At 55.0% G+C, this 22,669-nt stretch overlaps 1 protein-coding gene across 4 annotated transcripts in view; it reads right to left on the bottom strand.

The window, feature by feature from the left end:
* CELF5 (CUGBP Elav-like family member 5) overlaps nucleotides 1–22,669 on the bottom strand; it is a 49,826-nt gene that overhangs the window by 5,041 nt on the left and 22,116 nt on the right. For 2 of the 4 annotated variants that reach the window (XM_067734270.1, XM_067734271.1), the window contains exons 3-11: nucleotides 12,381–12,432; nucleotides 10,410–10,538; nucleotides 8,851–8,930; nucleotides 7,055–7,201; nucleotides 6,157–6,298; nucleotides 5,926–6,072; nucleotides 4,373–4,435; nucleotides 3,641–3,724; nucleotides 890–1,033 (exon numbers count right to left, since the gene is read on the bottom strand). In XM_067734270.1, the coding sequence (XP_067590371.1) occupies nucleotides 890–1,033; nucleotides 3,641–3,724; nucleotides 4,373–4,435; nucleotides 5,926–6,072; nucleotides 6,157–6,298; nucleotides 7,055–7,201; nucleotides 8,851–8,930; nucleotides 10,410–10,538; nucleotides 12,381–12,432 (988 nt within the window). The remainder of the gene's footprint in view (nucleotides 1–889; nucleotides 1,034–3,640; nucleotides 3,725–4,372; nucleotides 4,436–5,925; nucleotides 6,073–6,156; nucleotides 6,299–7,054; nucleotides 7,202–8,850; nucleotides 8,931–10,409; nucleotides 10,539–12,380; nucleotides 12,433–22,669) is intronic. The other 2 variants (XM_067734273.1, XM_067734272.1) reach the window with 2 other exon arrangements.

Here is a 22,669-nt window from a genome sequence, read left to right as displayed (position 1 = left end):
TGCCAGGCACTGTCCTGCCCCGGGGCCTTTGCACATGCGGTTCCCTCTGCCTAGAACACTCTTCTCCAAGACACCCCATGGCTGGCTCCTCATCATTCAGGTCTCAGTTGAAGTGTTGCCTCCTCCTTATCAGTCTGTATTTTCTCACCAGTTTTATTTTTGTCTACACCATTTATAACTCCCTGGCCTATATCCTATATTTGTTAATTTCCATCTCCTCCCCCTGGACCTGTGCTTTCCAATTTGGTCGGCAGCCACTGGCCATGGGTGGTTATTTCAACTGAAATTCATTAAAATTAAGTAAAATAAAAAATTCAGTCCTTTGGTCACACTGGCCACATTTCAAGCACTCGGCAGCCACATGGGGTGGTCGGCTCAGACAGCAGAGATGTAGAGCGTTTCTATCATCGGAGAAAGTTCTACAGGCAGAGTGGCAAGACTGTGAGCTTTCAGAGGGCAGGGATTTTTGTTGGCTTCTTGCACTGCTGTGTGCCAGGCACAATGCTGAGCGGTGGCACACAGTAGGTGTACCGTATGTCTATTTGTTGATGAATAAATGAACAAGGGAGTCTTAGAAATGCTGCATGGTGAGTGCTTGGCACACAGTAGGTGCTTAATAAGTGTTTACTTTGATTATAAATGTGATTCTTTTTTTTTCTTTTCTTTTTTGGCCACACCGCTCGGCTTATGGGATCTTAATTCCCCCACCAGGGATTGAATCCGGCCCTTGGCAGTGAGAGTATGGAGTCCTAACCACTGGACCTCCAGGGATTCTTTTGGACCAGACCTGTCTCATGGCTGACCACACCCTCCCAACCCCCATTCCAGGGCGAGGGGCGCGTGGGACGGGGCTGGCAAGCAGGAGGGGGCACCCGCAGCAGGGACTCACCAAAACATTTGCTCTGGTTGGTGGCCCGATCCATAAACACCTTGGAGGAGATGATATTGCCGAAGGGCAGGAACATCTGCGTCAGCTCCGTGTCTCCAAACTCCTGGGGGAGGTGGTAGATAAACAGGTTACAGCCTTCGGGACCTGTAGGTGGGGGAGAGAAAGACATAAAGCCCCCAAGGAGAGGAGGTGGACCCCCGGGGGAGGGGCATGGGTCCGGAGCCCACATCTGACATCTCCAGCTGTTGGGAGAGGGGTACCCCGTGACACTCAGAAAGAAGAGGCGTGGAAGTGGCAGGAAGGGGAGGCCGGGAGCCCTAATCCCTTGTCTATAAAATCCCACACTCAGACACTCCAAACCTCTAATGATCCTCAGGCCCCAGAGAACTTATAAAATTCGTATGATTCCTACCCTCCACAACTGCGATAAATTCTTCCATCCCAGACCCCAGATAATCCAAAAATCCCATACAACCCCAACCCCGGGAAATCCCTAAGCCTCCAACTCCTGGTCATTTACAGAAATCAGATCAACTGGGCGTAGGGTATACGGACACTCTGTACTGTCTTTGCAATAACTCCATAATTCTAAAACTGGTTTTAAAATGAAATATGCCTTTTTGAAAGTCTGATGATCACAGAATAAAATCAGACTAGTAATTGCCTGGTCCTAAACCCCAAATATCCAGATATTTTTCAAAACCTTGGACAACCCTCCAAACCTTGGATAATTTTCAAAACCTTGGATAATTTCAAAAATGATGCAAAAATAAAATCAAGTAAAATAGAGATTATTCTCTAGTCCCGAACCCCAGATATCCTGAAACCGCCGGTAATTTTTAAATGATATGCTATATCAACCAGAAATAATTTTTTAAAACACAGCTAACCCTCAGAATCATCCCCTCCCCCAGTAATCCCCAGTCATGGCTCATATAAGAACCATAAATAATAATAGCATTTTAAAACCTTGATTATCCAAAGTCATCAACAGTCCTCAAACCTGCCTCTAATCCAAAACCTACAGACAAACTTCTCCCAGGTCCCCCCACAAAAAGGTAGCCCTCAAACCACCGAGAATCCCCCCACCCTCACAATGAATATTCCCCATCCCAGAAAATACAAAATCCAAGATTACACATTCACATCCACATCCACCCTTATCTTCCTGATGGGGACCACAGTTCTGCTAACATGCTTCTTGTTGCTGTCGTTGTTGTTGTTTGTTTTTGTTTGTTTGGCCGTGCCCCGAGACTTGTGGGATCTTAGTTCCTCGACCAGGGATTGAACCTAGGGCCACGGCGGTGAAAGCACCGAATCCTAACCACTGGACCTCCAGGGAATTCCCTAACAGGCTTGTTTTTAAAATGCAAGTGTGTTCCCATACAACTGATATGTTATGGAACAGTTTTGAGCAAACAAGAATTTTGTGTTTGTCTGTGTGCTATCTCATCTCCAAGAAACACTAGGTGAATGCAGAAAACCACACGCAGCTGCACCGAACCTCATAAGAAAGCAAAATGTGCGTGCGCACGCACACACACACACACACACACACACACACACATACAGCTTCAACATCAACTTTCTCAGTTCTCCAAGTATGTTATGAGCAGGGCCCATCCCCGTCTGGGGTTCCGACTCTCCGTCTGATTTCAGACAAGCCTTTCCATCACTTCAAGGTAACTCACATGCTGCAACCCCTCGGATGCCACTTCCCCCTGCAAACTTGCGGTCTTTTCCAAGATAAAGTACCAAATTTATTGTACTCTTCGGGTATCTCTAAACTATCTAACACGCATAAAACTGTGCTACTGTTTTCATTAACATCTTATCTTTTTCCTTTTTTGGCACCTCACAGCCAACGTTTCTGAATGGTGTACCACGACCCCATTTCCCCCACGAGCCTTGTAGTTGGTATTGTGAGGTTCTGCAAACTCAGGTGACTTTCCAGAAAGCATACATCCTGTTACAGCAGCACGGACTGCATCGGGACCAGCTTTTCTCCACTGCACCCTGCCAGTGTTCCCCTTCCTGCAGGCCCAGGGCAAGGGAGAAATTGAACAGAGCCTCACAGAAATCAGTCTGCGGGCCAGGCCACCCGCAAGCTTCCCAGGTCGTGGGGCGATTTGGGGCTTTTCTGGTTGGTTGCCTCTCCCCAGCCCCCGCCCCCACCCCCACTAGATGGATGAAAGAGAGGAAGGGCCTCCCTGGCTGAGTGCCCACCATGTGTCAGGAACCGCCGCTGCTTACTCCACAGCAAGGGGAGTAAGGTGGTCGCCTGGGTGGCAGATGAGGAAACTGAGGCCCGGAGCAGTGAGGTGCCTTCCTTATGACGCTCACAAGTCAGAACTGGGTGGATTTGAATCCGGTCCTCCGACTCCAGAATCTAACTCCTCGCCCCCTTGACTTTACTGAGGAAGCCTCATTTGCCCCGAGATACCTCACCATGCCACCCCCTAAATTCGCTCAAAAAAATTTCAGAGAATCATCCCGTTCTGGGTCACTGCTATCCCTACTGGGTCGGGACTAGCCCCATTCCCACTTTCCGGAGGAGGAGACGGAGGCTCAGAGAGGAAGAGTCAGTCGCCCCCCCAAACACCCATGGGCTACGCCGGGGCTTGAACCCAGGTCTGTCCGGACCCCAGGCCGAGCGGTTCCCCGAGGCCAGGCCGAGCCGGGGGTCCTGGAGGTGGAGGGGGGCGGTCAAAGGGCGGGGCTGGCGCCCAGGGGAGGTCGCGGCCCCCTCACCTTCTCGCTGCTGCTGCTGCAGGAGGGGCGGCGGCTGGGGGACGCTGTGCGCGATGGGCGTGATGGCCGCGGTGGGGTACATGGCTGCAGAGACCGGGAGCGAGACACAGGGCGGAGCGGGCGTGAGGCCGGTGGGCAGCCGGTGCGCGTGGGGGCGGGGCTAAGACGTGAGGGGCGGGGTCACAGCTGAGGGTGGGGCCAAGACCGGGTCTAGGGAAGGTGGAGGGGTGTGGTCACATGGGAGAGACGGTCTGAGGGCAAGGCCAAGGACCCGTCTAGGGAAGAAGGAGGGGGCGTGGTCATTCGAGGACGGGCCTGGGAGGGGCGTGGTCGCATTGGAGGGAGGGGCCAAGGCAACAGGGAAGAGCAGAGTGGGCGTGGCCCTGGCTGAGGGCGGGGCCAAGGCAGCCTTTAGAAGACAAGCCGGAGATCCGAGCGAGGCCCTGGCAGAGGCGGGGTCAGTCTGGGCAGGACATGAGGGGCGGTACCAAAGGCAGGTTATGAGGGGCAGGGCCAAATGAAGAAAGGCGGGGCGTGGGGGGAGGCCAAGAACTGGGATTGGGCCCAAAGTAGGAAGCACAGGCAGAAGAGGGAAGGTAGGATGAGAAGACGGCTCTGAGGGCAGGGACCATATCTAGGTGTGGCTAGGGGCGTGGCGTGGCTAGCCCAGGTAGGACGCCGGGGGCCGAGGGGCAGGGTCACGCGCGGGGCGGGGCCGCGCTGCCTCCCTACCTGTGTACTGCTGTACTCCGGAGAAGGCGGGATGAAGGGTCTCGGCCACCGTCGGGCTCTGAGCTGCGGGGCAGACGGAGGGGCTGAGTGGGGCGGGGGCAGCAGAAGTCGTCCATCCACCCCGCAACACCCACTCCCAGCTTCACTTCTGCATAAACGTTTCACAGGTATGGAAACATTTTACAGGTGGGGAAACCAGCTGGCACAGGGCCGCTCAGGTAGGAAATGACAGAAGCGAAACTCGAATCCAGGTTTCTCAGACTCCAAAGAGGTTTAACAATCAACCCCAACTCTCTGTCCCCATCCTGACCCCCCTTGGTCCTCTCTTTTATTCTCTGGATTCTCCAGGACTCCAGGTCTCTGCTTTTGATCACCACCCATCCCCATCCCTTCCCTTTATCCCTCCCCACACCTTGATCATCAGACACCCTATGGATCCCCTACGTGGCTGTGACCTTCCGACGGTCCCTAGGGGAGGACACAGGGGTAGGGGAGAGCTTGTCTAGGCAACCAGAGCTGGAGAGTCTGGGGAAAATTGAGCAAAAAAATCTTGAATGGAGAGAGGTTGCTAGAAGATGGGGTGGTGATGGGGGAGAGGTAAGACAGTAAAGAGGTCGCATGAACGAATTACTTTATAGTGATGGAACAGTTCTGTATGTAGATTGTGGTGGTGGTTACATGAAACTATACCTGTGATAAAATGACATAGAACCACGCGCGCACACACACACACACACACACAAGTGCCTGTAAATAGTGAAGTCTGAGTAGGCTCTCCAACTCCCGTTGAGTTCATTGTACTGTACCAATGTCAGTTTCCTAGTTTTGACAACATACTGTGGTTACATAAGACGTTAGCATCCAGGGACGCTGGGTGAGGGGTACCAGGACCTCTCTATATTATTTTTGAAACTCCCCGTGAGCGCCAATCATTGCAAGGTAAGAATAAACAAATTCTCAGCGGTGGAAACGCAGATGACATACTTTACCTAAGCAAGGTGTGGGAAGATGTTTGCCTTGAAATTATGGTATAGGGTAGAGGAAAGTGAGACCTCTGCTTCAGGAGGGCAGAGCCCAGCCCAACAAATCAGTGCATGGCCAATATTGAATTAATGAATTAATGAGTGAATGAATGAATATGGGCACTGATATTTTCCCAAATGGTAACGATTACTAATGAAGATTGATGGTGCCATTCTTGGTACCAGGTGACGCGTTAGCATTTTACAGACTGACTGCCTCGTCAGTGCAATCTCATGAGATGACTGATGTTATCCGCCCCATTTCCCAGATGAGCAAACTGAGGCTCAGAGACTTAAAGAAACCTCCCAGGGCCACTGAACTGGAATTCGAACCCAGAAAGGTCTGGATGCAAAGTTTCTATGTTTAACCTCTTTCTCTGTGCCCACAGCTAGTATCTGTTCACCTGAGACTCCCTTTGTCCTGCCCCTTTGTTCCCTGGACACCAAGGCATAGGGACTCATGCTTGTCCCCGGGGACACCCTCCCTGCCTCCTACCACTCTCCTCGGCCCCCGGGGACCACCCGAGTTACCTGGGTAGGGCACAAGGCCATTGGCATATACGGTTTCTAGGGCGGGGTGCCCGCCAGGGAAGGGCACAACACCTGCGAAGCCGTTGGTGATCGGAGCCACAAGGCCGGGCACGGCGGTGGTGCCGAGCAGCGGGGGCGAGTGCAGTCCTGGGGAGCGGAAGAGTGTCACGGGAAGCCTGATCCTGGCCCCGGCCCTGCCCACCCATCCATGGGTCCCTGGCAGACTCTCACCAGAGGCAGGGGCGATGGGTGTGGCGGGCAGCCCGTTAAGGCTGACGGCGCCGATCTGCTGGATGTGGCAGGGTGAGAAGGCCACGCCAGGGCTCAGGTAGCTGCCTGAGGTGGACAGGACCGTTGTCTGCTGCTGCATGAGCTGGGGGTGGAGAGGGAGTCAACGTGCACAGTCAAAGTGGCACCTGACCTGAGATCACGGCTCATGAGGTGGGGGGCGGGTCCTCCAGGAACTAGGGGGTCAGGCCGGGTGTCTTGGCTCAGGTCGGGGTCAGGGATCAGTTAGGAATTGGGGCTCAGCCTGGCATTAAGTCTCAGTGTAGGATCAGGGCCTAGACTAGGTTCCAGGCTCATTTAGGAATGAGAGCTCAGCCAGGGATTAGGGCTCAGTCTAAGATCAGGAGTCAGTCTGGGACCAGGGCTCAGCCAATGTTGAACTCACTCAGGGTTGGGTCTCAGCTTGGAGTCAGCCAGGAGGTTTAGCTAGAATTCAGGCTAATCTAGATTTGGGGAACAGCTAGGATCTGGGGGTCAACTAAAGGTTGGATCTTCATTTGATGTTCACGCCGGGTGAGGGTTCAGGCTGGATGTAGGGGTTGAGTCTGGTGTCCTGTCAGTCCAGAGCTGGGGCTCAGCTTGGGCTCGGAGCATAGTCCATGGTTGGGGGCTCAGCTGGGGTTGGGGTCAGGAAGCGGCCTGGATTTGGGGACTCAGCCACAGCCAGAATAAGGCCCTGAGTCAGAAAGACTGGGCCAGAGAAACAGAAAGATGGGCAAAGAGGCAGAAGCCCTAGACCGAGAATAGATGGAGAAAGAGAGTGAGACAGACTGAGCCAGATCCCCAGAGAAGTCTCAGAAGCCCTGCTGGAGACAGAAGTGTGTCTGCTGGGGTCACTCACAGCCTGGGCGTAGGCACTGTAGGGGCTGAAGGGCAGGGTGAGGGACGGCGTCAGGATGCCCAGCTGGCCCACCATCTGCTGCATGCGCCGCAGCGTCCGCTCCTTGTCCGTGTCAGCAAACTTGACCACCAGGCTGGAGGAGGCACCCTGCAGGGGCAGCCGCAAGCAGGGAGGGAAAGAAGGGGGGACGTAGCCGGGACTCTGGGGTCCCTTACGAGGGGTGTAGGGGTGTGGATAGCAGCAGCTGTCAGCCCCACCCTCGAAGTCCCAGGTGCCACAGTGAGGACAGTCTGGAGATCAGCATCCCAGGTCTCGCACTTGACCCTGCAGCCCCCTCGTGCGCACAAGTGGGGCGTCCGGGCGCGGGGGGCTGCATCTGGGGCATAGTGAGGACCCTGACTGTCAACCACACTCTCAAAATGGGTGGAGAATCCAACTGCTGGAAGGGAACAATGGGGGCCCGCATGGAGGACCCTATAGCTGTCACCCATACCTGAGAACAGGTAAGGCTCCAACCATCAGAGAGGTTGAATACCTCCTCTGATGGAGAGCTCACTCCCTGTGCCGCCCACCAGCTCCATCACTGGACAGCTCGGAGCAGGAGAAAGCCTGACCTTCGGACGAGCTGACTCCTGCCCCTCTAAGGATTAAAGCTGATGCCTGAGGACCCAGAGAGCAATAGAAGGAAGGATCTGAGACTGCCCTGCTCTTCACACCCATTTCCCAGAACAACAGAGAGTGGGTCCCCAAGGCCTGTCTTCCCCGTGGCAGATTTGGACATTTATGTACAGTGATGGTGGCTCCCAGGGCCACTTTCCTGGGAGGCAGGGCCACCCCCAACACCTGTGTGGTTCCCTCCAGGCTCTCACTGCTGCAGGCCCACAGGCTCCCGGCTCCAAACTCGTCCCTACTCTGGCCCCACGGGGACATTTCCAAATGACCTGGTCCCTTCCCTCTGGGGCCCCCCATCACCCTAGGAGGAACCCCACGCTTCTCAGCCTTGAACTGCAGGCCCCTCCAGCCCCATCTCTCCCTGCTCCTCTGGGGCTCACACACATCTGCACACACTTACACATGCATTCTGCCCACACACTCACCATTGACACTCACACACACACGCATACACTCCCAAATACGTGCACATATACTCACACACTCACGTGCACACAGTCACACATGTACACACGTGACTGCCTACATTCACATGCATGCTCACTCCACACACAGACATTTGCCTTCACACTCCTACAGATGTACACACGTGCACTAGCTCCCCCCACATCACCCAGACACACACTCGCACATAAACACACATGTGCACTCAGATACATACTTGCACACGTGTGCTCACACGAACACACCCACTTAACACACTTGTGCATATGCAGTCACACGTGTGCACATGTGCGTATGCACCAGCGCACATGTGCACACGTATCCATACCCATTACACACACCTCGTGTGCACACTGACACCCACCTACTCACAACCACACGCTCACACACAGACATGCACACGTGCACACACCAACACACACAGTGGCCTGCGCGTACTTGCGTACGGGCAGCCACGTGCTGGCAGGACATCCATACACACTCCACACTTACTTGCAGGCTCACACACACAATCACACACATACATCCACCCATACCACCATCAGAGATTGCGCCTCTTCTCCCCACCATGACCTCTCTGAAGAAGGGCCAGGGGCTACCAGATGGCTGGGATGGTAAGGCCGGGCCCCCTTACTCCTTTCCCACCCCTACCCCCATCGCCCAGGGCAACTCCGACTCACCGGCATGGTCTGGCTGCCATGCAGGGCGTGGATGGCCGCCTGAGCCTCCGTATGGGAGGAGAACTTCACGAAGGCACAGCCTGCTCCGAGAGAAGGGGAACAGGTGAGAGGCCACAGGAGAGGGGCTGACAGCCCTGCACGGCCGGTCAGCGTGGACACAGGCAGCCCAAAAGTCGGACATCTGAGAGACAGCCAGCCATTTGTTCAGACAGACAGCTGGACAAGGAAGGATCAGACAGTAAGACAAGCACACAGCCAGCCAGCCAGATAGCGGTTTGTCCAAGACCTCATCAGAGGGTGTGAGGAGGTGCACAGGTGGAGAGGCAGGCCCTGCCCATTAGAACAAGTGAAGGGGATGGGCTTAGAGAACGCCCGCTAGCCACCAATGCCATGAGGTCCAGGGTTGTAATCAGATACGCAGAATTAGAGTGACAAACCATCAGACACAGACACAGAGAGATGCAGTCCTGTGGGCACACTCAGGCAGAGGTACACTCAGACCCAGACAGATACGCCCATGTGGCCAGAGTTGGATAGATGGGGATGAAAAGTCACCAGGCAAGGGGAGAATCAGGTGGACAGACAACCAGAGACCACCAGACACAGGCAAATCCAGACAGACGGTCATAGGCTACAGTTCCAGACAGAGAGAGGGCTATGGAAGAGCCAGGCAGATTTGGGGTAAGGGGGGTGAAAATGTTCCGGGACTAGATAGTGGTGACAGTTGTACAGTTTTGTGAATTTTGTGAAGCACTTCACTGTACACTTTAAAAGGGTGAATTTTACAGTATGTGATCATATCTCAATTACAAGAAAAGAGTCAGGCAAATAAACAGTCAGGGACCATCAGATACATTCAGTCCCAGTAAGATAAAGTCGCCAGGGCAGAGACAGGCAAACTGAGACTCAGTCCCAGACAGATGAACCTCAACACGTAGAATCAGGTAGACGGAGACCACCAGGCACATGGATACCCAAACATAAATAGCCATTTGGACACTCAGAAAGAGTGTCAGAGACTAAGAGACACAGGCGGAGTGATACTCAACCCTAGGTACATGCAGTAACGTGAGTAGACCGGAAAACAAGTTTCTGGAGATCATTAAACAATCATTCCTGCATGGTACAACCATACAGGAACGGTGGAGCAAGTAGGATCAGGCACAGGACATAGGCAAATCCAGACGGCAACAGCCCCATGGACAGAGTCAGGTGGAGACAGGCAGCCCCAGACGGACACGAGCACAAGAGTAGGACCGCGTAGGACTGGACAGTCTCTGCTCGCCCCGCCCCCCGGAGCCGGCCCCGCCCTCCCATGTGCCGCTACCGCCACCTGAGCGAGCCCCACCCTCTTGTGTACCTAGCGGGGCCCCATCCCTCCAGCCCGCTCTCCACGTGCTAGGCCCCGCCCACTGTGGGCCAGCCCCGCCCCACGATCCCGGCCACGCCCCCTGGATCCCGCCACGCTCTCCTGTGCCCGCTCCGCCCCGCCCCATCCCTCCAGCCCCGCCCTCCCACAGCCCCGCCCCCAGCAGCCAGCCCCGCGCACGGCCCATCACCTTTGCTGCTGCCGTCGGGCCCCCGGAGCACGGTGCACTCGTCTATGACCCCGAAGGGCTGGAACAGCCGCAGCACGTCCTCCTCTGACTGCTGCTTGTTCAGCATCCCCACAAACAGCTTCCGGTCCCCTGTGGGCGGAGACACCACCTCAGACGAGTCCTAGGCTCCGGGAATTTTCTCCGTCCCTCCAGCAGAGAGTGGAGGTAGCAGGGCGTGGAGCAGGGCGCCTGGACCCCCCCTCCCCGGGCCCTCTTCTGCGCGTGTGAGGGAGGACACAGCCACGCGCTTTCCCTGCCTAGGTCTCTCCACCTTTCCACGTGCCTGCGAGGTCCCACCTCATGCAGTGCCCCCTGCCTGGAATGCCTCTCTGTCCAACTGCTTCCACCCTCTGGGCAAAACGGCCTCTCCCTCCTATGCACTCAGAGTCCACACATAGTACCAGGGTTAGGAACTGCCTTGCCTGGCCCGGGTCCATGTCTGTCTGTCTGTCTGCCATCTAGATTTTCCAGGCAGGGGTGAGCGCTGAGGGCCCCTGCATCCTCACAGTGCCCAGAAGAGCTCCCTGCCCAACCTTGCCAGGGCTCAGGAGGGGCCAAGCAATCAACGTCTATTGAATGAATGAACAGTGTGTGGGCACAAGACCAGGTGCCTGGGGAGCCTGGGGTTGGCTTGGGGCCTGGCTGCAAGCCTGGCTGGGACCTGCCCAACTCTAAGGCCAGCGGCCAGTCTGGACCAGCCTCTCCCATGTGAGGTACCAGAACTCTGTCCCCCTCTCCCCCCGGGGGAATTGCACTGCTCCCCTGTAATCAGGAACGCGGCAGCTTCCTCTTCCAGGAAGGGTGAGCTTGGTTACTATGGAAACCCGTTCTCTGGCAGCTGTCACTCATAGGGGTGGGAGGGAGGGAGAGACATATGAGGGAGAGAGAGAGGGACAGGGAGAGACTGAGAGACAGAGACAGGCAAAGAGAGACAGTAAGGGGCAAAGAGAGATACACAGAGAAGCACAAAGAGAACCAGAGAGATAGGAGGAGAGAAAAAGATTAGGAGAGAGAAACAGAGATGGAGGGAGAGGGAGAGAAGGAGAGAGAGAATAAGAGACAGAGAGACAGAGATGAAAACATGCAGATCCCCCCCCTCTAGTCCCTGACCCACAGTGGAAGCCAGGCTGGAGAGTGTGAAAACAGGCTCCCATTCCCGATAGGCTTTACCAGGATCCTACACATACACAGAAGTCCTAACAGCCCTACCCGCTACAGCACCTCCAAGGCTGGCTGCTCTCCCTCAGCCCCCCATCCACCTGAGATGGGGAGGGGGGTCAAAAATATCCGAGAATGACTAGCCTTGGATCCCACTGGGGACAGCCAAGCATCTCCCCATGGGCACACAGCCACCCAGAGGTCCAGCCTAATGCAGACACAGGGCCCAGCCTGCACACCCACGCGCCCAGCCGGGAACAGTCAAGCACACACGCTTGAACATATACACCCACGCAAAGCCCAGGCACGCAGATGTGCACACAGTCAGGCAGGCACCCCCACTGCACCTGCCAGAAACACACATGCACTTGGGCACACACTCGCATACATCTGCGCACAGCCGTGCCCAGGAAGGCATGCTCATATACACACACCTGCACTTGCTCAGACATGCAAACATGCACACACACGCAGAGCCCAGAAACCAATCCATAGTCCTTCAGGGGCCCCATCCCCTCTGTGTCTGAAGATCCCCGTTATTGCACCCTGAGATGAGTGGGGTATTTCAAGTTCTAGGGGAAAGCAGCAGGACCTGGCCACACCTCCCACTGCTGGGCCTGTGGCCCTGTGGTTAGGAGGAGGGGACACGGCCTCCCTACTCTCCCCCCCCACCCCAGGCTGGGCCTCTGCCTCTCCCACCACCTTTGTGCAAGGATTTCCCTCCTCCCATTCCTCTGCCAACCCGCAGCCTGGTGGCCACGGAGAGATGACAACTACCTCCTCGGCTTTCGCTGTCCGCAGGCTTCACCTGGATTGGCCGTGCCATCTGTGGAGAGAGGGGGGAGGGAGGTCAAGGTGGGCAGTGGGGGTAGCATGGGTGGGAGCTTCACCTGAGCTCTGCTGGGCACTCCTGTCCACCTCCCCAGCCTCAGCATCCCACCAACCTCTGGCAGCAACCAGCACCTCAGTCACACCAAGTGACACATGGTCCCACCTACAGGGCTTTGCTCTTGCTGCCTGGAAAACTCCCACTTTGCCTTCATAGCCCAGTAACAATAACCCTTCATCCAGGGAGTCTTCTTGCCTCCCCAAGTGTGATAGATTGTTTGCAAAGATGGCCCAACTCCTGCAGTCCCTGTATGTGACGTGATTTTGTGGTTCTTCTCATCAAGAACTGGAGTCTATTTCTCCACCTTTTGCTTTTGGACTTGGCCATGCGACTTGCTCTGACCAAGAGAATGTGGTGGAAGTGAAGTTGTGAGAGTTCCAAGCCTTGCCCTCAAGAGAAGTTGCCTTTTTGGAACCATGGAGGTTGCCAGGTGGACAAATCCAGGCGAGTTACTGGAAGACGGGAGATCTCATGCACAGAGATGCCCTGCTGACACACAACGCATGGGAGTCCTGGCTCAGCTAGCCTCAGTCGAGCCCCAGTTGACTGCAACTGCATGAATGACTCAGGACAAACCAGTAGAAGTGCCAGCTAAGCCCAGCCTGAGCTTGTTAACCAACAGAATCATGAACAAATAAAATGGTTGGGGCAGTTTATTACTCAGCAGTAGCTGACTGATACACCAAGGCAGCTACTTTTAGCCAGCTCCCTGAGCCTCGAGTGGGGGGAACTGTCATACTTCAGTAGACTGGCCTGCAATCTGGACTTATTGTTCTGGACTCTGTCCCCCACTCCCAGCACTGAAAATGGAAGAAACCAGTGAACTGTTCAGTGGAAGAAATCCTTCTCTAACCCCCACTCCTGCAACTTACCCAGCCAGGGGTATCAGCTAATGTGAATATTTCAGAACAGATTTGAGGGATGTGGGGTTGGGTGGCATTTGCTTCTCTGTTGATTCTAGGACAGAATCTTCCTCCCAACCCGGTGCCTCTGGTGAACTCCTACTCATCCTTCAAAACCCAGCTCAAAAGTCCCCATGCAGGCAATCCTTCCACGTTTTTGGGTCCCTTCCTCCCTCTGCCTCAGGGCAGGAAGTGTCTATGTGTTGCTCTGTTTCCCTCCAGACTGAGACCATAACATCACAACCCCGCCCCTCAGGGCAGGGTACAGGAGAGAATCAGAGGAGTTTGCTGAACTGAACTGACGAGAAGGAAGTGGCCAACACCCACCAGCATAGAAAGGCACCTGGTCCCTCTGCACCAGGCCTGGGGTTGGAAAGAGTGCTGGTCCCAGCCCCCCTCCCAGGTCAGACAATCTCGGAGTAGATCCCCACAGCCATTCAGAGGTGCTTGATAAACATGTTTTTAAATCACAGTGCAGCTGCCCAGCAAGCTTTCAGAAAGATGCACAATTTTTACGCTGTTTTACAGATGTCAAAATCAAGGCCTGGAGAGGTTATTTTTCTGCTTCCCTTCCCCTTAGTGAGCCCCTCCCGCTCTGATACCCTCCCTCTTTCTGAGTGTGTGTCTGGGGCACATATGGGCCTCCTCAATGTGAACACAGCCTTGGGAGCCCCAGACCAGAGAAGCTTCTGTTTTCCCTACTTGGCCCCCACTTCCCCCAGCCCAATCTTCCTGCCACCCAGCCACACCCTCAGAGGAACGCTGACCACCTGGGAAAGGCCAAACCACATCCCCCTTCCCCCACCATACACACACACACACACACACACACACCCTGGGCCCTCTTCACCTGGGTGCCACACCCCTCTAGCTGGAGGCGGGAGGGGAGATTATTTCAACCCATGGGACCAGTTTCTGGGCTGAGGGCAGACTGAGGTGGTGAAGGGAGGTGGGGGGGATGGGGCACCTGGGCTCCAGCCTCCCGTTCCCCCACCCCTCTCACCCGCCTCCGCTGGCCCTCACCTCCCCCCCCCCACCCCCAGCACCTTGGACAGATGAGGATGGGGTTGCCATGGCAACGCTGATTCACCACACGGAAGCTGGCAATTGTTGTTGCCATGGAAACCGCCTCTTAGGGGCGAGCCCAGCTCCTGCCTTGCACAAAAGAGATATTTAAATATAATCTTCTGGAGATGGATAAGCCGAGGGAGGGAGCGAGAGAGGGGGACCACAGGGAGGGAACCTGCCCCCATCACGGCATCCTCCATCCCCACCCCATTCTCGCGGCCTGGCTACCTGCTTCCCACCTCCCCCACCCGCTGCAGAGCCTGGGACCTTCCGCCTCCGACTGGGAGGCCTCTTCCCCCTCCTGGGTCAGGTCGGCGGGGGGGTGGGGGGGTGGTCCTGGTCTGGCTCTGAGAAGCCAGGTGGGCAACCCCTTCCTCTCTAGTCGCCCACTCGAAAGCCAAGGCTGCGAGGCCCGGCCATCCACACCCCGCGGACCCGCGCCTCGCCTTACCCACCGGCCTGCAGACGCGCGCCAGGCTGGCATTCATGTGCCGCCTCCCGCCCGGCTGGCCCTGGGCGCACGGGCGCGCACACGCCGCACGCACACTCGGGCTCCGGGCTCCGCGCCTCGTTCTCCGCGCCTAACGCCCAGGCGATCCGCCCGCCAGAGGCCGGGCCCTGCGCGCGCTGCCCGCCCAAGCCGGGAGGAGGCGTGCCAGGGGAGAGCTGGGTCTCCCCCCCACCCCAACCCGCCCATCTGGCTCTGCCCACCTCCTTCCGGCTCCCTCTCTCCATCTGTCCCACTGAGGTCTTTGCCGAGTGCCCTTCCTCCCTCCTCCACCTTCTCTGGCTCCCCATCACCGCACCCTTTCCCTGCCCCCTCCCTTCCTCTTTACACTTATTCAACAACATTCCCCTGTGCCTCATGCTGAGTAATTCTGCAGCCTCAGGGAGCACCCCACTAGTCTGGCAGAGGGGGAAACAGAGGCATATGCAGACACTTCCAGACTCATGGGGTCAGGGTTGGGGCAGAGGGAAGGATCAAGTGCTGGGAGAGCCTAGAGCCGAGAACAATGAAGAGCCAAAGGCTATCATCCTGGGGGTGCACTGAAGATGGAAAATCTGCAGTGGGTTTTGAAGTATGAATAGGAGTTGGTGGTGGGGCGGGGGGAGCATGTTGGAGCCATACCTACGTCCACTGATTCATTTAATCTCCAAACAACTTTATGAGATGGGAACATGCCCCTTTTACAGATAGCAAATCAGAAAGAGAGGGGAGAAAATCAGAAGCAGGGGTCAGACCTACTACCAGTTTCCTCGGGGGCCTCTGAAGACACAGCCATTCCTCCAGTCAAGGATCAGGTGGGATAGGGCTCTGGGTGGGCATACATTAAGTGGTTGGAATCCAGTTCTTGCTCTGCCACCTAGCTTTTGCTGAGTGACTTCAATCAAGCCATACACCACTGGGAAAACAGGGTCCCGTATGTCTGACCTGTGTGTATTACCGATGGGGAAACTGAGGCCACTGTGGGGAGGAACTGTAGGAAGATTCTTCGGTAGACAGGCTGGGGCCCAAAATATTCTCCTGGATTTGCAAAGCTATGCCTTTAGATGTGGGGGCCCAGGGAAAGCCCCAACTGGGTGGTTTCTGGATGGTGAGGAAGGGAAGGAAGCAAAGTGGACCCCTATCTGGGCCGCCCGGGCTACCATTCCAGCCTCTTCCTCTCCCACCCGAGCCCCAGCCCAACCTCCAGACCAAGCCCCTCTCCTGGTCTAGATTCTGCCTTGGTTCCCTATTGCCCTTGGGGTAGAGTGACAGATCCTCATCCTGGCATTCGAGGCACCTTTACTGCTCAGTCCCAGCCATTCCGGGCCCCTCCTCCTCCCACACCCCGAGGACACAGGGCTGGAATGCGCCCCTGTACACCCCATCCTCGCCCCACAAGCCCCTTGAATGCCACCCAACCCCGAAGCCTTCCCCTCCATCCCCATCTGCTTTGGTTGCTTTGCCCAGGCATTGCCTTGGTGGTGACACATCCCCCAACACACACACCGTCCCTCTTTGGGATGAACTCCTGAAGTTAGGGCTGGGGGGCTCTGGGAACTCCTCCCCAGAAAGACCCAGCATAGGGTCCACAAATGACAACTGAGATGAAACGAGACGAGACCTATGGTTTCCAGACTCCTGTCCTATGGGCAAGAGTGAGGCAGGCGTGCTGGGCACAGTGCCCTGCACGGGAAGTAACCCAAGAGCTCGTGCCAGGCATGTCTGCACTGTCCCCATTTCACGGGAGAAAACAGGCTCGGCAAGAGACATGACTGGCCAGAGTCCCACAGCTCGACTTGCCTGGGACCCTGCGTTCATTCACTCAGCATCTATTTGCCAAGTGCGCGCTCAGCATCTGGCCTGTGTCACCTCAAAGGACCCTCAAAACACTCCGCAAACCCACTTTACAGACTAGGAGACTGAGGTCTGGGGAAGCCAAATCATGAGACATTCGGCACTTTGGGGCCCCCCCGCCCATTCTCAGGGTTGGCTTGACTCTGAGCCGAGTCATGGGATATGGGGCTGGATCGTGCAAAGGGACCACTTCAGAGACCCCTGTGTGCACAGAAGGGGCTTCAGGAGGGGCCTGTGGGGGGACTCATAGCTGGACAAACTCATCCTTTTCCAGGGTGCTCAGATGAGCAGCAGGGCGGCCGCCAGGTCTGGGGCATCCCTCACCCACCAAGGCCTTCACGAAGAAAGAGATGGCATTGCCTCACATGGCCCAGCCCCTCACCGTCCAAGAGGCAGGAGCTGGACCTGTTGCCTGTTGTCGATGGAGGTGAGGGTATGAGGAGGGGAGGGGGGATCCCTTCCACCCGCAGGAACCCCGTCCTGGGGTTTGACAGCCAGCAAAGAACTCCTGCGGGAATCAGAGACATCTGCCCAGCGTGGATTCCAGGGTCCTGCGGTCCATTCTGGGTTCTATTCTGGGCTTCTGTTATTCAATGTAGGATCCTATTCCAGAGTGCTGAGATTTGATTAAACTGCGTCCCCCACGGACGCTGCTGTCATACTCGAGGAGAGAACTGGAAGTGAGAGTGGGTGGGTCACTCGCTGCAGAAAGCAGCGTTATGGGGGGTGGGGGCCTGGGCTCTGCCAGGGCACAGAGAGATGCACCGGGTCGGCAAACGACGGGGACCACCCCCCTCCTGGGTCATCAAGAGACAGAAAAACAGAAGCATCCGCTTTATACGACTCCTCCAACACACACACACGCACACACACGGGGACAGGAGAGATGGTGGCTGTCCGTCTCTAGCGCCGCAACCCAGCCCCGGCCTCCCCGCCCCCCGACTCCCGAGCGGTGCGCGCGGGTGTGCGCGGAGACGTGAGCCCGCGGGGTGGGCTTTCTCTTGCGGCCGGCCGAGGCTCCATCCTCTGGCGGAGACGCCTGGGAGGGGGCTCGGACGCCTGTGCTCCGCTGCCGCTGACAGGCAAGGGGGTCTCCTGCGCAGTAGCCCCCACGCCTCCTCGTGCGATCGGCAAGCAAGCCTCCAGCGCTTGTTCTGAAAGGCTGATTCCATTTCTGCGGGTGTTCTCAGGCAGGGAGGCTCACCCCCCACATCAGCTTCTTCGCTCATCAGAATTGGAAGATACACGTACTCAGGGATCGGAACTCCTGGGTATGCACCTGACCCAAACGTGGCACGTGTCCACCAAAGACAAAACACCGGCAATGATCTCTATGCCTTAAGAGCAAAACTAGAAACAACCCAAATGTCCACCAGCAGGAGAGTGGATGAATAAATGGTGTGTCGCAGCCATGGAATACCACACAGCGATGACAAAGTGCAAAGCGCTGAGGGGTGATATTGAATCTCACGGGCGCGGTACCAGAAGAAAAGCAGGGGTTGGTTACCGTAAAAGTCAGGGCAGCAGCTCCTCCAACAGAAGAGAGGGGTTTGGGCTTGGGGACATGGGACGGGGTGGTGTCCAGGGTGCCAACTGTGTAGTGGTAACAGGGTGCTTGCTTTGTAATCAGTTGGGTTGCATGCACTTTTCTCTAAGTGTGCAGTATTTTTCAAATTTTAAGAAAAAAATTTTTAAGCCAGGCTCTACTCCCACAGAATGCTGCCCCAGTCAGGAGGTGGCCCCCAGGGGCCCCTCCGTCCCCAGGGTCCAGCCCCGAGTCACCTCCTTCTTCTTTAACAAACATCAGCCCGCACCTCCAGGGAGGAAGGGGGCCAGCTTGCAGGAACTGAGCCAGAGAAGCCAGAGGCTCAAGGTCTGTGGAGCTGGGTGGCTGGAGCTGCAGTCTTCACTCTGCTGGGTGACGTCAAACAAGTCCCTTCCTCTCTCTCACCACAGTCTCCCCACCTTTCAAATGGGGTGAGCAGCAGCCCTGGTGCCCCCCTGACATGGCAGATGGATGAGGTGCCCCGGCAGTGCTGGGAAACAGTGATAACCCTGGGGAAACTGAGGCCCAAGAAGAGAAGGGCATTGCTTGAGACTCCTCACCCATCCCCACTGTCAGCAGGTGTCAAAGAGAGACGGGGAACTCCCTAGCCTAGATGTATGATGACACTGCACCATGCTCCTGGTTCTAGAACATTGTAGCCTGCACTGTCTAACATGGTAGCTGACCCCAAGTCTAGAACATTCTAGCCTGCACAGTCTAACATGGTAGCTGACCCCCAGCCTAGAACATTCCAGGTCTGCACTGTCTAATATGGTGGCTGAGCCCTGGTCTGGAACATTCTGTGTCTGGGCTCTCCGAAACAGTAGTTGATCCCTGATCTAGAATATTCTAGATTTGCACTGTCCAGTACGGTAGCCCTTAGCCACATGTAGACATTGGAAGTTTAAATTTACATCTATTAAAATTAAATAACATTAAAACTTCAGTTCCTGTGTCACTCTTGCCCCTTTTCAAGGGCTCCATAGCCACACGGAGCTAGTGGCCACCCTATTGGACAGCGCAGAGAGAACACTTCCACCTTCAAGTTCTGTTGGACAGCAATGGTCTATAATGGGGATTGGCAAACTACAGCGCTATTCGGGCCCCCAATCTGTTGTTGTCAATAAAGTTTTACTGGCACACAGCCATGCCCATTTGTTCACTTGTCATCTGTTACTGTTTTACACTTTGAGTAGATGTGACAGAGGCTGTATGGCCGGCAAAGCCATACATTTCTGCTTTACAGAAAAAGCTGGCTGACCCTTGGCCTGGAACATTTTAGAACTATGCCATCCACTAGAGCAGCCGACAGCCACACGTGGCTACTGAGCACTTGAAATGTGGCTTGTGTGACCGAGAAACGGAACTGTGTTTAATTGTGTTCAGTTAAAATTAATGTAGGACTTCCCTGGTGGCGCAGTGGTTAAGAATCTGCCTGCCAATGCAGGGGACACGGGTTCCATCCCTGCTCCGGGAAGATCCCACATGCCGCGCAGCAACTAAGCCCATGTGCCAGAACTACAGAGCCTGCGCTCTAGAGCCCGCGAGCCACAACTACTGAAGCCCACACACCTAGAGCCCGAGCTCCGCAACAAGAGAAGCCACCGCAATGAGAAGCCCGCACACTGCAATGAAGAGTAGCCCCCGCTCGCCGCAGCTAGAGAAAGCTGGCGTGCAGCAAGGAAGACCCAACGCAGCTAAAAATAAATAAATAAATTTATTTTTTTAAAAAAATTAATATAAAGGTAAATCTAAGTCTAAAACCTGTTACTAGCCGACTTCACTCTTGGAAAACCTTTAAGTATGTTTAGGACAATTTGGGCAAGTGAATCTATTTTTTCAACTGTCAATTTTATAAAATGCAAATCCAGATCGAGCATCTCTGATAACCACTGAGTGTCCCACTTGAGATGGACCAGAAGTGTGCAATCCACACTCCGGATTTTGGAACACTTAGGATGAAAAAAAGGAATGTGAACTATCTCGTTAATAAGTTTTACGTGGGCTCTACTGACTGCCTCTTGATAGGATTTTGGAGATAGTGGGTTAAAATAAAAGATAGCATTAAAATTCATTTCAACTGTTTCTTTTTACTCATTAAATGATGCTCCTAGAAAAATCTAAATGCTATACATGGCTTGCATTCTATTTCTATTAGCACCGTTCTAGAACATTAACCGTCTCCTCATTCTCCTAAACAGGGTTTCTCAGCCTCAGCACTGTTGATCTGGGGCTGGGGAATTCTCCATCGTGGCGGGCCGTCCTGTGCACTGTAGGGTTTGGAGCAGCATCCCTGGCCTCTACCCACAAGACGCCAGCAGCATCTCCTGGTCATGACAACCACAAATGTCCCCAGACATTGCCCAGTGTCCCTGGGGGCAGTAAACTCGTCCGTCAGGCTCTCACATGTCCTTGCCCTCAGCAGGCCAGGCATGTTCCTGCTTCCAAGTCTTGGTATACCCCGTGCTCATACCACCCCCATCTGCCACAATCCTCCCCATTGCTCAAGACTCAGCTCAAATGCATCCCCCTCCAAGAAGCCACCCTGTTTGCCCTCCGCGAGGCCATCAACGCAGGTCACCTGGTTCTCCCTTGAGATGCTGCCCACAGTGACCCTTATATCTGGCTCTTCATTTTGTGGTCACCCCTTGTAGTGAGTTGAATGGCTGTCCTCCCTAAAAATATGTCCAAGTCCTAACCCCTGGAATCTGTGAGTGGGAACTTATTGGAAAAGGCATCTTTAGAGATGTAATTAAGTGATAGATCTGGACACGAGGTCATCCTGGATTTAGGTGAGCCTTAAATCCAATGACTGGTGTCCTCATAAGAGAAAGGCAGAGGGGCCTCCCTGGTGGCACAGTGGTTAAGAATCCGCCTGCCAATGCAGGGGACACAGGTTCAAGCCCTGGTCCGGGAAGATCCCACATGCCGCAGAACAACTAAGCCCGTGCGCCACAACTACTGAGCCTGCGTTCTAGAGCCCGTGAGCCACAACTACTGAGCCTGCACTCTAGAGGCCGTGCTCCGCAACAAGAGAAGCCACTGGACTGAGAAGCCCATGCACCGCAACAAAGCGTAGCCCTTGCTTGCCGCAACTAGAGAAAGCCCGCACGCAGCAACAAAGACCCAACACAGCCAAAAATAAATAAATTTATTTAAAAACAAAGAGCGAGAGAGAAAGGTACAGACTTCCGTGACGGCGCAGTGGTTAAGAATCTGCCTGCCAAGGCAGGGGACACGGGTTCCATCCCTGGTCCGGGAAGATCCCACATGCCGAGGAGCAACTAAGCCCGTGTGCCACAACTACTGAAGCCCGCGTGCCTAGAGCCCATGCTCTGCAACAAGAGAAGCCACCACAATGAGAAGCTCACGCACCGCAACGAAGTGTAGCCCCTGCTCGCCGCAACTAGAGAAAGCCCGCGTGCAGCAACAAAGACGGAGCGCAGCCAAAAATAATAAAAATAAAATTAATTAATTTAAAAAACAAAGACTCCTCGCTCCCAATGCAGGGGGCCCGGCTCCGATCCCTGGTCAGGGAACTAGATCCCACATGCATGCCGCAACTAAGAGTTTGCATGCCACAACTAAGGAGCCAGCGAGCCGCAACTAAGACCCGGCGCAACCAATGAATAAATAAATAAATAAATATTTTTTAAAAAGACAGAGCGAGAGAGAGAGAAAGGCAGAGGGAGGTGGGAGAGCTGAAGACACAGAGAAGAAGGCCACGTGATGTCAGAGGCAGGGGTTGGAGGGATGCGTCTACAAGCCAAGGATTGCCAGCGACCACCAGAAGCTGGGAGACAGCCTGGGATAGAATCTCCCTGAGAGCCTGCAGAGGGAGGGCAGCCCTGCTGACAACTGGATCTTGGACTCTGGCTCTTAGAACTGGGAGACTGTAAGTTTCTGTTGCTTTAATACACCCAGTTTGTGATGCCTTGTTAGAGTGGCCCTAGGAGACATCTACACCCCCGGATTTACTCCCATCCTGAAAGTCAGGGTCTGCCCTCAAGGGACCCCCAATCTAGGGGGAGACATAGGCAGACGCAGACACCCCCAGCCCCTAGGGGTCAGGGATAAGCAGAGGGAGGAGATAACAGGGGTCGCCTTGAAAGCAGCGTAGAGATTCTCCAGGTAGGAAGGCAGTTTCCCACACGTTCTCCACACAACCTAGAGGTTGGTGTTCTTTCTGGGTCCTTAGTATCTGGAGAGTGAGGAATTTCTAGGAACTAGGGGCTGCCGGAGACCAAAATATAAGAGCTTAACATCTCCAAAAATGGAATCTACTTTGTACCCACATTTTTTTTTTTTTTTTTTTTT

The sequence above is a fragment of the Pseudorca crassidens genome, chromosome 3 (genome assembly GCF_039906515.1).
Source record: "Pseudorca crassidens isolate mPseCra1 chromosome 3, mPseCra1.hap1, whole genome shotgun sequence".
NCBI classification, from domain to species: domain Eukaryota; kingdom Metazoa; phylum Chordata; class Mammalia; order Artiodactyla; family Delphinidae; genus Pseudorca; species Pseudorca crassidens.
The sequence above is the reverse complement of the archived record's forward strand: the minus strand, read 5'-3'. Positions and strand labels throughout refer to the sequence as shown.